Source organism: Chenopodium quinoa, unplaced genomic scaffold, assembly GCF_001683475.1.
Source record: "Chenopodium quinoa cultivar QQ74 unplaced genomic scaffold, ASM168347v1, whole genome shotgun sequence".
Taxonomy (NCBI): domain Eukaryota; kingdom Viridiplantae; phylum Streptophyta; class Magnoliopsida; order Caryophyllales; family Amaranthaceae; genus Chenopodium; species Chenopodium quinoa.
The window spans coordinates 1,006,950-1,024,817 of record NW_018743144.1 but is presented as its reverse complement, the minus strand read 5'-3'; the positions used below and the strand labels follow the sequence as shown (position 1 = coordinate 1,024,817).

Here is a 17,868-nt window from a genome sequence, read left to right as displayed (position 1 = left end):
AAATAATAGAAATAAAGGACAAAATGAGCTAAATTATTAAAAAATAAGCCAGAAAAATGACTTAATAAAACCCTAGAACTAACATAAAAGTCACTTATCAAACATCCCCAAGCTAACCCTTGCTCGTCCTCGAGCAAATTAACATGAAACACGAGAGAAGGAGAGTGAATTATTCAAGCAAGAAAAACTAAAAAGAGAAATCATATACACTAACTCACTTTCGTAGGAATCACGGTCAGTTTTAGCAACTAAAGACAAGCCCTTTAAACCCCTAGATCACCCTAGAGGACGAGTATGCTTTCGTGAGGGTTTCCTAAGAGCTTAACCCACAACTCTAGATGAAAACCAAGGCAAAACAAAAAGAAAAAGAAAAGCAAACACAAAAACCAAACACAACCATGACCAACATAACATGGCAAAGTTTAGGAAAACCAATCAAGCTCAAAGACGGAAAAAAAGGAAAAAAAAAAGAAGAAGAGATATGCACCAGAAAATACTCACCTTTCTTAATTCAATGAGGGAAAACACGTTCTAAGATGCTCATGGTTGAAAGAGACAAACCTAAGCTAAGCATAGAGAACTAGAGAATTCAATCTCCGCCCTAGCCCCATCTAAGACGGTCCACGTTCTCACCACTAGCTTCAAATCATCCCCTAGTTAGCTCCTCATGATTCCACGAAGGAACCAGAATAAGATTCAATTTGTGGAATTAGTGGGTCATACCAACATCTCAACTATGCATACTCTCTCCATAGGGTTGAAATCTATCTCCCTCCACCGAAATTTGAACTCACCCCTCTAAAGTCTAAGGGTCTTAACTAGGGTTGTAACGTAAGGCAAAGGGTTAAGGCGGGGTAAAAATTCCAAAATTTTGGTGATATTTCCTAAGTGAAGTAAAAGGGTGATCAAACCTCAAAAACAAACTTAAGAAATCACCAAACATCAAACAAAAATACCAATAATGCCATCTCCCTCAAGCTTACTCAACACCAACATTCCATAAAAAAAGAAAAGGATATTTTGGATTTTAACACCTTACAAAAGGCTGAAAATGTTTTTTAACACCCCCCAAAAAAAAACTTTTATTTTAACACCTCCCAAAAATATAAAAGTTGGAAGTTAACACCAGTTAACGATTTCCGTCACGGAAATTTAACGTGGGTCCCACAAATTGGCTTGAACTTCAATTTTCACCCAGCAAAACACGAAACTTCTTTCTTCATTGAATTCGCAGCAACCTTCTGCATTGAATTCTTTCTGAACCTTCATTGATTTCGCTTTTGAACCAAAGGAGATCTTGGCTGAGAAGTGGAGTGTAGGGTGGTGTCAACGTTGGAGAAGATAAGCTCAGGAGGGTTTCTTCATCATCTTCTTCAACTACAAAAGTGCGAAAGCCGCTTGAAATTCACAGAAAATAAGGTAAAATTGCTCTCCTTTGATAGCAATTTCGTCAATTACTGGTGCTTCATTGCTGTAAACCTTGCAATAATTGGGTAATTAGGGTAAATTTTGGGACCACAGTAGGAAAGCCTTGATAAATCAATTTCTGTAACTGACTATGCGACTTAGGTTAATTGGATTTCGTAATTGAAAGTAGAGATTAATTAAGGTGGTTTATTGTTAATTAAACTAGCAAGTGTGGTTTGTTGATTAATTTATGTTACTGAGCACCTACATTGGCTTGTATATGTTTATTTTCAATTTTTTTATGTGTTTGTTTGTGTGGCTGTGATGGATTTGTTTATTCGTATTGTGCATGTATAGTTACATGGCTTTTAATATGTTTTATATGTTTTTCACTGGTGGGTAGATAATGGGTGACAAGGATAGTTTGGTTGACATCTGCCTTAGAGTGGGAGGTGCTTTTGTCCCTAAAAGAGTAACCAAAAACAGGCAGCTGCTGTGTTGGTGTGGTGGTTGGTGTTACTGGAAGAGGAAGGTTCAAGTATCTAAGTTGGATGTGCATTTGATTAGAACAGCTGCAATTCATGGTTTTGTTAATGGTGATATGGATGTGCCTATGCATTACAGCTGTTGGTATAGGCAGAAGGGGAAAACCTTTAACACTGGGAAAAGGGAACTAGTTAACAGTGAAGAGGTTAAGGGCCTTTTGGAGACAGTAAATGAAGAGGGGTATGTTGAGGTTTTTGTAACAACAGAAGCTCCTAGTCAGCCCATACAAGAGGCCCAACCCAATCCTGCAAAGACAAAAAAAAAGGATAAGAAGGTAGAAAGTTCAAATACATCGACTATTAGGAGGAGCCCTAGGTTTAAGAAGACAGAAACTGAACAAAGGGAGGAGAGTCCACCTAGGAAAGCCTCAGCTAATGCTAAAGTGTTGAGGTTTGATGAAGAAAAGGATGATGGATGTGAAGGATCTGGTTATTCAAGTTCAGATTTGAGTGATGAGGGACAAGATTGGGAACCTGGTGAAGAAGAATTTGATGAAGGGGATGAGGAATGGTATATTGAAGGGTCAAAGGAGATCTTGGCCAAAGTGAACAAGAGCCTTAGGAAAGGTTTGGAGAGTGCAGTAGATGACAGGGTTGGCAAAGATAAGAGAGTAGAGTTGAGAAATGATTTGGATGTTGGAAAACCGAAGGTGAATCCAGAAAGTGATGCTGATTCAGATGATTCAAGGAGTTTGTGTGGATCTGATGAGGAACAGGACTATGCTCCTTGGTTTAATGCTGATGTGGACTTTGACAACCCAATCAAGTTGAAGTTAAATCAGAAATTCAGTAATGCTTCAGTCTTGAGGAGGGCCTTAAGACTTCATGCCATTCAAAACAGGTATGAGTTCTACTACTTGCATAATGACAGTAAAAGGATTACAGTTCAGTGTAGATATAGATGTGGCTGTGAGTTCAATAGCTACACTTGTAGAATGCCTGCTTGTACATGTGTGGGGGGGGGGGTAAAGTGTCAGTTCAAGGTGTTTGCATCAAAACTTGTTAAGCAGCAAACTTGGCAAATCAAAACCTTGAATTTAGACCATTCCTGCTTCAGAGTAAAGAAGAACAAGATGCTTACTGCTGAATACATAGCAGAGAGGTATTTAGAAGATTTTAGGAGTAACCCTGGTTGGAGAATTAAGGAGATTAGGGCTAGGATTTTGAATGATTTAGGAGTTGATGTGAGTTACTATAAGGCATGGCTAGCTAGGTGTAGGGCAAAACTACTGATATTTGGTTCAGCTAGGGAGCAGTATGCTAGGGTGTGGGATTATGGGAAAGCTGTGATGAAGTACAACCCTGGTTCAGGGTGCAATGTTGTTGTTGATGGTATTGACAGGCCAGAGCCACCATTGTTCATGAGGATGTTCATCTGTTTAAGGCCATTGAGAGATGGATTTGCAAAGGGTTGTAGGCCTTTAATAGGGTTGGATGGTTGTCACCTCAAGGGTGCCTTTCCTGGGCAAATTCTGGTGGCAGTTGCTAAGGATGGGAATAACAACTTGTTTCCTCTAGCTTGGGCCACAGTGGAGATTGAAAACCAGGAAACTTGGGGTTGGTTCTTGGAATCCCTTATGTCAATGTTCACACATGATCAAGGAGCTGGGCTGACCATCATGTCTGACAGGCAAAAGGTAATGCTTCTGTTTCCCTCTTAACTATTTAGGTTCAATTTCTAAGTTTTCATGTGTATGTATGTGATTGACTGATGATTATTCTTTTGTCTGCATTTGGTAGGGTTTGATTAAAGCAATGGCTGATGTTATTCCCAAAGCTGAGCAAAGGTTTTGTGTGAGGCATATTTGGGCTAACTTCAAGCTCAACTTCACTGGATCAACCTTTAAGGAGCTGTTTTGGAGAGCAGCTAGGGCCACCACCATTGTAAGTTTATTGATTGTTGAAGCTAGCCTATGCTTTTATATGACTGTTGGTGTGTTTTTATATTGGTTAGCTTGTATATGCTTGGTGTGATTTCTGGTATGCTTTTATATGTCAGTTTGAGCATGAAATTGCCATGGAGTCTATCAAATTCCTCGATGAAGAGGCATATGAGTATTTAATCAACATTCCTCCCCACCATTGGTCTAGACATGCATTCACACCAAACTGCAAGTCCAACATGTTGTTGAACAACATGTGTGAGACTTTCAATGCAGTCATTAGGCCTGCCAGAGATAAACCTATCCTCACCCAAATGGAATGGATGAGGAGGTATATTATGAACAGGAATAATGAAAAGTGGGAGGATTCAAAAAACAATTACACACAACTTAGTGCCATATGTGAGGCATGTTCTGGGGAGGATAGACTTTGTGGCTAGGTCCTGTGTGGTGCAGCCATCCAGAGGGAATACATTTGAGGTGCAGCTGAAGGATGACCAGGTGTTGGTTGATTTGGACAAGGAGACCTGCACATGTTACCATTGGGAACTCACTGGCATTCCATGTGTTCATGCTTATGCCTGCATATTGGATATGAGGGGTGACATAGAGGCTGTTGTTGACCCATACTATACCATGGACACATACAGGTCTGCTTATGAACCAGCTGTCCAACCAATGCCTGGCCCAAAGCACTGGGAGACAGTCAGAATGAGGGAACCACTACCCCCTTCTGTTAAGGTGCAACCTGGGAGACCAAAGAGCAAAAAAAGGAAGCTTGAGCCAGGAGAATGTTCTTCTTCAGGTGGTCAGGCAAGTACCAAGAGGAAGAAGCAATGCAGCAACTGTGGGGGATATAGGCATTATGCCAAGACTTGCAAAGTACCTGCTGCACCAGCTACAGAGCTGATAAAGTCAGCAGGCAGACCCCCACTGAACACTCCTTGGATGGTGGAGGAGAGGAAGAAGAAAGAGATTAGGGCTGCTAAAAAGGTAACACAAGCATTACACCAACTCCCCCTTTGTTTTATATATGTATGTGTCTTTTCCATTGACTTTTTATTTTTATATGCATGTCATAGAGTGCAATTGGGGCTGGACCAAACAGCATAGGAAACAAAAAGTTTCCTCAAGAGCAAGAAGGTTGTCTGCCATTCAGCAAGCGCCCACAGCCACAGTCTTCCTCAGCTAAGCATTCCTCAGCTCAGCCATCCTCTAGTCAGCCATCCTCAGCTCAGCCTTCCTCAAGTCAGCCTGCCTCAAGCCAACCAAAAAGAAAGACAAGGTCTTCCTCAAGTCAGCCTACAACAGCCACAGGTGTTGTAACAAGGGCCAGGCTGCAATCCCTCAACAACCTTACTCAGTGATGTACTCATGCTGGATATCAAACATTATGTCTGTTGAACAATTTCAAACTTTTATTATGTACTCATGACTGGTTATGTAACTTGCTAGTTTTTTAGTGGCTTCCCTTAACAAATTTGAACAATTAGATATTGAATTGTAATGGTTGCATGGCTTTGATTGCCATTGAAACATGTTGAAGTAAGGTTCTTTTGTCAACCTGTACTTGAACTATCTTAGTGTTTCACATATTTCCCATGTTTTAATGTTTCACATGTTTAAATAGGTTGATTAAAAGACAAGGCATAAATAGGAACTTAGACAAGGCATAAATAGGTTGATTAAAAGACATATTTATAACACTTCAAGTCATTACAAGAAATTATAACTACTTAATACAGCTTACTATTACACACCCCTAGCCATTAGGAAAATTACACCCATTGACAAACCTATACAAATGGCCATGCCCACCCAACCAAAACAGCTGATTGAAGACACCTTCCCTTCATTGCACTCCCTGTTCATTCTCTTCCTGTCAGCGTTCAAGGCCTTGCATCTCATCTTCAAATTATCAACTTCATTAAGTAGGCACCTCCTTTGGCCACTGATTTCATCAACTTCCCTTTTCAATTCATTAACTTCACCCTTTAGCAGCTTCTTATCCAACAACAGGTTGTTGATAACCCCTGTTTGCCAATCTGTTCCATCAGGTTGATCAACCCATTCGAAAGCTTTGCAACCCCTTGTTTCTGTTATTGGGTCATAAAACTTACATGATATGAACTTCCTGCCTGGATTCTCCCTTGTCCAGCTAGTGAGCTTGGCCATTGGCACACCACACTTACATTTTCTGGCCTCAGGAGGGGAAGAGCTAACAAACGACATAATCTGCATCAATTTTAGATCGACAGTCACATTTACAGATTTGTACACTGACGAATTAACATTGACAGCAACAAAATTCATTTTTAATTTCATAATACGAAAAGCCCCAAATTCAATTTCTGACGAACCCTAATTTCGCAATTGGGCATTTAGATGCGTACATAACATAATCCAACCATTAATCTGAGTACGAAACAATTGCAAATAATAATTGAAGAGAATTTAAACCATAATTACCAAACAACCGAACAATTGACCGCACTCACCTGTTTCAGCAGCTTCAATCTGTTCCTCTTCTCAAAAATCGTGGAAGAATCGTGAAAGAATTGTTTCAAGTATCGTGCAACAATGCAATGCGCTGCTGCTATTCAATAAGAACAACAATTTCGTTCATTGGGGGAGAATCGTGCAAGAATGGTTCTTATATATCGTGCAAGAATCGTGGAAGAATGGTTCTTATATACAGATCTTTTAAAAATATATCCGTTGGGGTGGGCCCCACTAACAGTTCTGTTAACGGAAGATGGATTTTGGTGTTAACTTCCAACTTTTATATTTTTGGGAGGTGTTAAAATAAAAGTTTTTTTTTGGGGGGTGTTAAAAAACATTTTCAGCCTTTTGTAAGGTGTTAAAATCCAAAATATCCAAAAGAAAATGAAGTAACGCTCCCCCCCCCCCCCAAGCTTGAACAAAGCATTGTCCTCAATGCTTAACTTAGGGAAGAAAACGAAACCTACTTTTTCTTTTCTTTTCATTTTTTTCTTATTTATTTTTTTGTTTTTTTTAAAGCTTATTTGATGTCCTTGCCTTTTTAACTAAGGACATCTTTATCTGGGATGCATTTGCTTTATTACACACAATATATACAATTTACTTTCTTGCTTAGTACAAAGAGCATACTACTTTCTCATTTTGATTACAACACAAAACAAACTCTCTAATCGAAATGCTTCACAAACTAAGGGTTAGGGAAACAAAAGGTCATAAGGCTTGTAATGTGGCATATAATCAAGAAAGGGAATAAGCTCAAAGGGTTTGCAAGAGGAGCAAATGAAAAATAAAAACAAAATATGTAACATAACAAAAAGAAGATAAAGAAAAATGAGAAAAGGGTGCCCTTTTCCTCCCCTAGAGCTGCTTGGTCACGATCTTGGGAGTTAGAGGAAAACACAAGGATTAAGATATCCATAGTCAAGGATCCTAAACGCCGCTCAACAAAATTGATGGAGGCTTGAACAATTTAAACCTCAGAATGGATGGGATATAAGCAAACACTAACTAAAGAGATTCATATCCACTATGGAGAGCAACACCATCTTACTACTATCCCGTGAACTAAGGGTTCAAACGTCCTCAATAGTTCTTAACCTTGCTACCTTAGCTTAAAATTTGCCTATCTCAACCACAAGCACTCTCAAACCGTGTAGGCCATCATCAATTAGGAAGAAAAACATTCTTTGGCCATAGTCATGTTTGCCACAAAAAAAAGGAAAACAAAACAAAAGAAAGAGGAAAAAATTTAAAAGGTTCACAAACGAGGCATATAATCCAAATAAGTCCCAATCGTCAAAGAATTGATCATTTGATCCCAGGGTCCATAGAACCAATGCAAATAACCTCGAACCATTCAACTTATTCCTAAACTAGTCCTAAACTAAGCACTCAAAGAAAGAGTAAAAGAGTAAAAATAAGAAAGGTCTCACCGGGAGGTTGGCTAAAAAGAATTAAGGAGAATAAAATAGAGTTCACCAAATGTCACTCCACTCCAATCTTCCAAAAATCAACCTACAAGGCAAGATAAGACACAAAATAAAACAAAAAGAAAAATAAAGGAGGGGGAGAAAAAGGGTTAGAAATCCTCCGGGTTGCCTCCCGGGAAGCGCTTGTTTATGGTCTCTAGCTTGACCCTTCACCTCATTCAAGGTGTATTAAAGAACATCACCCTCATCAACTTGAGGATTGAATCTTAGATGCCCCCAAGCTTAATAATTAGCACTCCTTGAGGTCTCACATCACCACAAGGAAAATGAGGGAATGAATCAAGAGCCAATGGTGGCTCATCTTTTCTCTTTCTCTTCTTCTTGTTGATTCTTCTTCTTTTTTCACTCTTCTTTCTTTTCCTTCTAAAAGGGGGATTGAGATTGGAATCCTCAATATTAGGAAGGGAAACCTCACCTTCCTCAAGAGAGCCTTCAAACCAAGCGAGAACTTCAAGGAAGTCATCATACCTCATTGTCACCTTATCATCACATGGAGGTAAGCTCTCATTAGCCATCACATCATCGACCACATCAACATTACATACGCTCACCGCCATAGGGCTCTTCAAAACGACATTCTCAACTAGCCTACAAGGAAAGGAAACCGGGCCTTCAAACTTGTTTGGTTCATTAAAATCAAATGGATCCTCATTTGGTTCTTGAACCTTCTTCTCAACCACATCATCTACAACCTTATCCTCCTTGCAAGTTTTGGGTTGATAAGTATGTGAAGGGTTAGTAGATGATTGTAAGAGGAGTTTTGTGGTTAAACAGAGAGAAGAAGTTTTGGCTAGTTTGGAATCAACAACTTCATTGTAAGATTTGATTTCTTGGAAGTGTTGAGTGATTATTTGACGTTGTTGAAGAATTTGGGTTTGTGTGTGGTCGGGTGGAGATTTTTCTTCATAAGCTTGAGGACATAGGTCTGATTTTGATCTTGAGAGTTCTCTACTTGGTTGGAAAGGTAGGAAAAGTTTTGGGTTCGTGTATTGAAGAGAGGTCCATCTTCGGGGTAGGATTTTTCTTGCCTTGGAGGTTGCTGAAGTTGTTGGGATTGAGCTTGGGTTACAAACTCTTTTTCCCTCAAAGTCAAAACTTCACCATGCTTGAGATTGAACTCTCTAAAATAGGATGCATCATGATCCGTCCCACCACAACAACCACATGAGAAATCAATGATTTGTGAAGGTTTTGAACACAAACCAACACTTAAGTGCAACTTGGAAAGACCTTCATTCAAGAGCTCAACTATGTGCTTAAGTTGGCCGACTTTCTCCAACTCATAAAGATCTCCTTGCTTTCCTTGGGACCTTCTTTGGCCTCCCCAAGAACAGCTAGTAGCCACTTCTTCAATTATAGCTTCAACTTGGCTTTGAGGGATCTTAATCAATTGGCCACCGGCACCCGCGTCAAGATTGGTCCATGACATGGCTCCAAGCCATCATAGAAGAATCTTATAAGAAAATTACGGTTGAATTCATGATGAGGACATGCTCTAATCAAATCCTTAAACCTTTCCCATGCTTCCCCAAGAGTTTCATCCGGTTCTTGCTCAAAGGAAGCTACCTTCCTCCTCATTTTTGCGGTTTGCTCATCGAAAATGAACCTCATGAGAAAGGCCTTCGCAACTTCCTTCCATGTGGTTAGAGAGTTGGGCCTCAAAATCTTGAGCCATTTCTTTGCTCTTCCGGTGAGAGATTACCGAAAGAGATGCATACGAATGTAATCTTGGCTCACTTCATTTGTTTGCATCATTGCACATAACTCAAGGAATTGGTCCAAATGCTCGATGGGGTCTTCACTTACGCCTCTGAAAAATTGCTCAATTTGCATCATCCCAGCATATTGTGGATGGATTGTGAAATTAGTCTCAGTGGTTGGGAGAACTATACCATTCGTGAGCTCATAGATTTCCGGATTTCCAAACTCCCTAAAAAGAAGGTCATCCTCTTGTCTTGCCAAAGCTAAATACACGATTAGCTACGACAAGTAGGATTAAGCAAGCAAAATAAAAGAAAGGAAAGCAAATAAAAAGACTCTAACAATAGCAAAAATAAATGTTAAACAAGTCGCTTCCCCAGCAACGACGCTAAAATTTGATCGAGGGTTAGATAGGTCGTTAATATACTACCCTAATCAATTTAATCATTTATAATACCTAAACCTACACTAAACAAGTTAGTGGCAAGTAAAGGGTCTTACCACTAGGGAAGCACACTAATTCAACATCAATAATCACTAATGCAAGATTAAAAAGGGGATTGTTTTTGTTGGTTTTGTTGAGTAAGAACACCAAAACTACAAATAAGCAAGAAAATGATGATTAAAATCAAGGAAAAATGACACTAGGGATATGGGGGTGTGCAATATGATTTGAAGGAGGGGAATAATGATGATTATAATGAAATACATGCCAAAGAACACAAGATTCTACCTAAATAATTCATTCTCACGCAATAGTCTAGGCAAATCAATGAAAGAGGTCTACACTAATAAGAATCGATCATTCTCATGCATCCTATTAGTTATAATCAAATCAAGAGAATAAAGAAGCACAATCCGTAAAAACTCTACTTTAATAACTCATTCTCATGAAATCATTAAAATAGAGATGATCTTAATCTAGTTCAAATCACTTTCATGCATTTAAACTAGAAAACATCAAATAGAGTGCAACAATAATCTTAAGCTATTAAAAATCAAGTCTTTCATCAATTTATGGCACAAGCTCAATCCAACCATCATTATTCATCCAATATCAACTCATATCTTCCACCCCCTTCCCCTAGCTAAAAGTTTAGCCTAGAGAAGGGAGATTAAACATCATATCAAAACTAGAAATAAACTCAAGAAACTAAAAAAAAAACATGATTAAAATCAATGAAATCAATAACAACTAGACGAATTAATAAGATTAACAAAAATAAGCAACAATAAAACAAATAAATAAAACTAAAGGAAAGGAGAAGAGATTAATAAAGAAAGGATTAATGAAAGATGAAAACTTGAATTCTTGTTTGATTGAAAATTAAACTTGAGCAAAGTTAAATACTTGGAAGAAAATTAAGCAATAATCTACTTTCTCTCTCTAAAAATTATCTAATCTAACCCTAAGAGAGAGAAGCTCTCCTAAACTAATTAAGAAAATAGCCTAATAAAAAATTTCCCCTAATTACCCCCAAAAATGGGTATTTATACAAAGCTAGGAAAACTAAGAAGAATAAAAGAGGCAAAATAATAAATAAATAAAGAAAGAAAAGAAATAAATAAAATGAAAAATAGAAAAGAATGTTCGAAATAATGAAAATGAAAATAAAAACATTAAATCCTCCAAATCCCCCCCCCCCCCCAAAACAGTTAGCCATGTCCTCTAATTCCCCCCTAATTCGAATTTCTTTGGCTGCTCTAAATGGGGTTTTAATCCCCTACTTCACTCACCATCAAAAATCATCAGCAAGCTTCATTATTCAATCCACACTGTTCATCATCATTGAGAATCGACATCAAGCAAAACACCACCGTCCGATCTTCATTAAAATCCATGTGAGAAGCTCGTGATTGAACCCACATTTGCGCGCCCGCGAAGACGTCGCGCAAACTTACTGCATCACTCTGAATTGTGCGCCTTCTGATAGGGCTGCGCGGTCGCGAAGCTCCAATCAAATTGGACCTTAATTGAGGTTCGATTGTTTGCAAATGGTGAAGAGGGGAGGCCAGAATTCGCTACTTATGTAGATGTGAATTGGTGGTTGCGTGAGAAGGAGAGTTAGAGCAGGGGAGTTGGAATGTTGTGAGTTGCTGCGATTGCTGATTGGTGGTTTGATTGTTGCGGTTGTGATTGCTGGTTGTTTGGGTTGCTGCGGCTGGCTGCAAATTGTTGGCGTTGTGGATGCGTGGGTTGATTGGAGGTGGTGGTGGTTGTAGTGGTTTTGGTGGCAGGCAAGAGGGGGAAGCTCGTGGTGATTGGAGGTGGTTGCTCTTGGGGATTTGTGGGCAGCGTTGCTGCTGTTATTGTTGTTGTTGTGGAGAGGTGAATTGGTGGGCTGCTGGTGCGAATTGGTGAAGGGGAATTGGCTAGAGTTTGTGGTGCTGAGATGCGGTTGGTGGCTGGAGGTTTTGGTGTTATTTGGTGGCTGGTTTGGGCTGTTTGTGGGGCTGTGAAAAAATGGTGTAGGGGTTGCTGGTGGTTGTTTGGTGTGTGGAAGTGGCTATTGACTTTTGACATGAGTTCACTTGACATAAAACTCAAACACCTACACACAAAACTGAAGAAAGGGATTGAGAATAACAAAATAGATTAAGTAATAAAAGAAAACTAAATAAACTAAAATGGAAAAATGGGAGAATTAAAACTAAAACTAACACAATTAAATAAAACACAAACAAATAAAATATGAAAATGACTTAAAAACTAATTAAAATTAATAAAAGTAAAATAGAATACTTTCAAGGAAAAATAAAGGACAAAATAAAAACAAATCCAAAGCAAATAAAATACGAAAATAAACTAGAAACCAATTAAATAAAGAAATTAAACTAATCATACTAAAACTAAGTAATAAACTAGAAACTTTATTAAAAGGAAAATAATAGAATAGAAGGGAAAATTAGAAAAAATAAACACGAAAAAGGACCTAAACACTATAACTAAGAGTGACATAAATATCACTCATCAATAAAGAAAACAAACTACAAACTAAAAGAAAATAATAAAAGGAGAAAAGCGAGAAGAATAATATTAACAAGAAAAAAGACTAAAACATAACAGAATAAGAAACATAAATAAATTATGAAATTAAACTAATAACTCCAAAATAGTCAAATAAAAAGATAAAATACGAGAATAAGCAAATAATAGAAATAAAGGACAAAATGAGCTAAATTATTGGAAAATAAGCCGAAAAATGACTCAATAAACACCCTAGAACTAACATAAAATTCACTTATCAAGTGCAGCGTCTGGCGACAGGGCAAACACGCGGCACCAGAGGCGTTGCACCGGAAACAGAGCTTGAAGCCTCTCATAGTGGTTATTTCGACCTCGTACAACAATTTTGGGTTCCTTCGTATGTCAGTTAGCCCGCATAAGCAATTTGACATGATTTAGTAATCGGATCGGTTACAATCATATTAAATGATCGACCTGATAAATGATCGTCTCACTTAGCTTAATGCGCCTAAACATTGGCTCACTATAGAAGCACCGACATACTGGTTCACAATTCAAAAGCACCGACATATTGGTTCACAAGCAGCAAAGCCCCGAAGAACTGGCATAGAAAAAGCAATGTTCAAGCGATTTTTAAAGGATCGACAGGCATTGGTCTTCAGTGATACTCTTCAGAGTAATATCGCAACAAATGAGGATAGCTTCAGGTGAAGAAATCTTCGATCATGTTCCCTGGCTTGCGGAAGAGGGTCACAAAGGGCTAGAAGGTTGTTTCAGGAGAAGCAATCTTCGATAGAGTTCTCTAGCTTGCAGGAGTCTATCACTGCAAAATTGGAGGCTGTTACAGGCAAATCAGTCTTCAGGTTGTATCCCCTAGCTTGAGGAAAATCGTCAAAGCTCTTTGTTCAGAGATGCGTGGACATATCAACATCAAAACAACAAGATGGTGTTCCCTATCTTATGGAAGGTTATCAACAGCAAATGCAACAACAAATCGGTTACCAAACGGAGACGTGTGCTCGACGGTGCAAGATACACGTTTCTTAACTCTTTTATCTGTTTAAACTAACGCTAGTTTGCAGGTATCGGCGTTAAAAGAATGATTTAGGATCACAGAACGTTCAGAATCATTCTCCGTCCCTATCGATACTTTGACTTTTGTTTTTGAAACTTGCGTTTCTCAAAACTCAGATAAAGTGGGGGCTTCTGTAGACAACCAAATGTGTCTCCCTAAAACCGAACCCATTGATGAATGCCATTCATGTCATTTGATTATTGAAAAAAGCGAAAGTGTGAAAAGTCTAGTAATGAGGATGTTTTATTAAAATATCTCTTCTTTCTGTTTTTTAAAATATTTCTTTTCTTACCCTATTTTTGAAAAAACGTACATTCCAGTTTAGTTTGATACATGATATGGGTCCAATAAAGGTGTAGATGGATCGCGTTCGAAAAGAAATTTCCAACGATATATTATAAGCGCAATTCCGATGAATATTGAGGAAGTTATGGCCAAATTACTAAACTAGGCTCGGTTTTATTTTTATATGCAGCCTGATGATCTAGAGGAGGGCCTATTATGATTTATCATTCCTAATGCAATTAGGATTGATACTAGTCCTCTAGAATCTTCTAGAAGGTTCTTTTGAATCCTAATGTGATTGACATTGATAATTGAATTTTAAGAGTTTTATTCAGAATAAAAGAAGTGTTTTTAAGGAAATTACAGTTTTACACTTCGTACACTTAAATTTTATCAAAATTTGAAAACGCGTGGAAAAACTGATTGCAGCGTCGCACAATAGGTTGTCGCCTGGCGACAGGCCTAGCGTCGCGGCGACATGTCTGTCTCCTGGCGATAGGCTCTGTCGTTTGGCAACAGGGGCGTGTGTGGCGACAACGTCGTGTTTTATACTTTTCGAAACTCTGATTCTTTTTTATCATAATCTGGCTAATTTTCGTTACTAATAGCCTCTTAAAACCTTAGTGTTCAATCACCAACTCTCATCAAGGAACTCTTGATATACTTTCTCTCCTTTCTAAACTAGCCTTTTCTCAAATTCAAAATTCCGCATTCACAAGATCTAAACACACCTAGCATAATTCGAAGTTGCCTTCGCCCTAGACGTGAAAGAAGGAGGTACGAGGCATCCAAGTAAGTGCTTTAATTGTTTTATTGATATTATGATATAGAAATCATGTTTAGGTTCCTATTTTGATTCCTAGTATCATGTTAGGTAGCTTTTGTTAGTTTGATGTTTAGGGTGACAACAATAAGTTCCTAGTATCATGTTTAGGTTAAAGAATATAATGTCAATTTTGATTCCTATGATGCCTTTGATTTTTCCTAATATCCATATTAGTATCATGTAAGGGCTATATATCAGATCTTCGATGTTTAGTGACATGCTAGGGTTTGTTATTAATCTTGTTAATATCTTGCCTAGGATCTTGCTATTTTTATGCTTTAACATGATTATTTTTAATAATTGTTAAGTGTTATCATTATTATGTTGCTTGATGCTTATTTATTGTTATTTCTTGATCTCACCTTTTATTCATGTTTAAAGGAAATTTTGTACTTGTAATCACGCTTAATAAGATAATTAATAATCTTGTTTAGGTTTAATTTGCTTATAATTCAATTGATCGCCAATAATAGTTTTTTTTGTGCATTAATATTCAACCAACATAGATAAACAGGTTTAGGGTTAACCTATTGATTGCATGTTAGTCAAAAAACGCACATGAATACGAGAAGAATAAAGTAGAGGCTTATTATTAGGACAAGTTCTTTCTCGTTTAGATTGAATTTGCACCTTCATCCCCGAACTTCCAGTCATGGTTCCAGACTATTGTGATCTGTTGGATCATTAAGGGGTGTAACCTTCACCATGTGAACGGTTACAAGTTCCTAAAACTTGTTGGCGACTCTTTTGCTCTAGCTTCCTCCCCTTTGGACGCCACCAAACTTTAGTGTATGATCACATTGGGGTTCAAGTTTGGGGTAATGCTGATGAGTGACATTTATGTCACTCTTAGGGAGTAGTTTTAGAGTTATTTCTGTGTTTATTTTACCTTTTATTATCTTGTTTTCTTTTTTAATAAAGTTTCTAGTTTTTGTCTTAGTTTTAGTATGTTTTAATTTAATTTATTTATTTAATTGGTTTCTAGTTTATTTTCGTATTTTATTTGCTTTCGATTTATTTTATTTTGTCCCTTATCTTTGTTACTTTCATAGTTTTAATTAGTTTTATGTTTATTTTGATATTTTATTTTACTATCTTTGCTTGTATAGTACTTGTTTAATGTTTGTTAGTTTTAGTTTTATTTCTATTTTTTCTATTTTACTTTATTTATTTCTAATTTATTTATTTCATTTTATTTGTCTTGATTTATCCTCGGTTTTATGTTTAGGGTCCCGGGTTTCATGTCAAGTGAGTTCGGAATTCCGGGACGAGACAAAGTGTGTGCCTTTACTTTGCTGGCTGCTGCCCACCTCCTATCCTTCATCCCACCTCTTTCTTAACCTCCATCACACCAATCAGAACCCCCCTGTCCAGCAATAACAGCAGTAACCAAACCCACACATAACTCACCACTACAGCTCCCACGCAACTGCACCACCGCAACACTCAACCGACACCCCGCAACACCAAGCTCCTCTGCTCTAATCACCTATAAAACGTAACAACCACAAACCGCAACCACCAACCTTTCCCCTGCTCCCTCACTCAACCAACCAACCACTAGCCCCCATATTCACCTTCAGCCATCCCGAAACATCCCTCACACTAGCCACAAACCAGCAGCAGCACCACCTACAACCAATTCACAAACCACCAAAACTCACGCCAATTAAACTCCTCCGTCCATGATGAGTGTCACTTATGGCATTCAATTGGCTTCTTTTAGGATGAATTTGATGCTATTCTATAGCTCTTTTTTTTAGTTTTCCTTAGTTTTGTTCTTTATTTCTTTAGTTTGTTCTTTCCTTAGTTAGTTTTCTTTCTTTGTGCATTTCTTTGTTTATTTGGTCTTTTTCCCTTTTATTTCCTTGTTTTCATGTATTTTCAGGTTATGATCATTCCAAGAATTCCCGAGCCTTCCTCTCATATTTCTCATCATTTTGGATGCCTCTTGCTTGTCATTTGGAGATCAAGTTTGAAGGAATGCAAGGAGCAAGTTCATGAGATCGATGTATGCATGCGGTGGGGGCATCATATTTGGCATGAACCCACCAAAAGAGCCATTTCAAGACCGCCTACCTTAGTGTTCATCATCATCACCAAGACGAGCGCACGAGGATGAGCTAATAAGGATGAAAGACTTATTCATAAAGAAAGAGAAAGACCCAAGATAAGAATATACACTAAAACTCACTGTCGTAGGAATCACAGTTGCTTTTAGCTACAACAAGCCATTTAAACCCCTAGATCGCCCTAGAGGACGAGTGATGCTCTCGTAAGTGATTAGGGGATTTTTATCCACCAATCACCGTCTGACAAGTGGACCAACCAGGTTCCGCCACGTGTCCTTCACTAAGGCCAACAGGAGCCTGCCACGTGTCAGTCACAGATACGTCCTCTACGGACCACTTAAGACACGCCACGTGTCCGCCCATGCCAAATGGGAAAACCGGCCATCAAGGCCCAGTCCAGTCTAGAGGCCCGGTCAGCCCTAGGTTTACCTTAAACCTAGAGAGTTGCACGCTTCTCAAGGCTATAAATACTCGATTAATCCTCATTAATCAGAGAATCGAATAATCAAGAGATCAAGCAGAGAAGAACAGAGTTATTAACAACCGGCTAATCTCGCTAACGACGCAGATTACCAACACCAAGCACTCTCACCTGGAGTCTCCGTTATTTTGCAGGTACAGGCGTCCGGTTCCAGTCTCGGAATTGTAACTCTCCCGCAGGACATCAGAAAACCCCGAAACATTAGGCGCCGTCTGTGGGGATAGTACTTCAGAGATGGCATCCAAGTCTGTACCAACTCCAGAAGAGAGGCGTCCCCTAGACGACCCTCAAGTTCAGTCGGACCATGATACCGAAAGTGAATTTGAAGTTGAAACTCATACAGCTCCAGACGGGACCCTAAGGGCCCGACGTACCCGTCATACCGAAATGAGGGAACGGGAGTATCTTCAAACAGGAAGCGAGCCAGCAGGCGCACCGCTTGCTCGGCAACAGCCGACTGATGGGTCTGCTCCCATCACAAGGAACGAACTCATGACCTTCATGAGGGACTTCAAGGGAGAGATCCAAGAGTTGATCAACAAAAAACCGCCTGCTTCAGTCAAAGAGCAGTCGGCCAAGAAACCTTCCACTTCACTGAAGAGGAAGCCAGTTCAAGGGCGAGAGGCGACTCCC

General features: G+C 38.8%; 3 protein-coding genes across 3 annotated transcripts; 2 read left to right on the top strand and 1 right to left on the bottom strand.

The window, feature by feature from the left end:
- Positions 1-899: 899 nt before the first annotated feature.
- Positions 900-4,350, top strand: LOC110732146. The gene is made up of 3 exons (XM_021912062.1): positions 900-3,589; positions 3,693-3,836; positions 3,952-4,350. Exons 1-3 carry the CDS (start codon positions 1,814-1,816, stop codon positions 4,273-4,275), a joined length of 2,244 nt encoding a protein of 747 aa, XP_021767754.1. The 5' UTR covers positions 900-1,813; the 3' UTR covers positions 4,276-4,350.
- LOC110732147 (putative protein TPRXL) lies at positions 4,287-5,384 on the top strand. Its single transcript, XM_021912063.1, has 2 exons — positions 4,287-4,828; positions 4,918-5,384. The coding sequence occupies exons 1-2, from the start codon at positions 4,430-4,432 to the stop codon at positions 5,200-5,202; spliced, it is 684 nt and encodes a 227-aa protein (XP_021767755.1). The 5' UTR covers positions 4,287-4,429; the 3' UTR covers positions 5,203-5,384.
- A 132-nt stretch (positions 5,385-5,516) lies between these two features.
- LOC110732148 lies at positions 5,517-6,674 on the bottom strand. Its single transcript, XM_021912064.1, has 2 exons — positions 6,334-6,674; positions 5,517-6,070 (listed from the first exon to the last, which is right to left on the bottom strand). The coding sequence occupies exon 2, from the start codon at positions 6,065-6,067 to the stop codon at positions 5,588-5,590; it is 480 nt and encodes a 159-aa protein (XP_021767756.1). The 5' UTR covers positions 6,068-6,070; positions 6,334-6,674; the 3' UTR covers positions 5,517-5,587.
- Between the last annotated feature and the right edge of the window lie 11,194 nt (positions 6,675-17,868).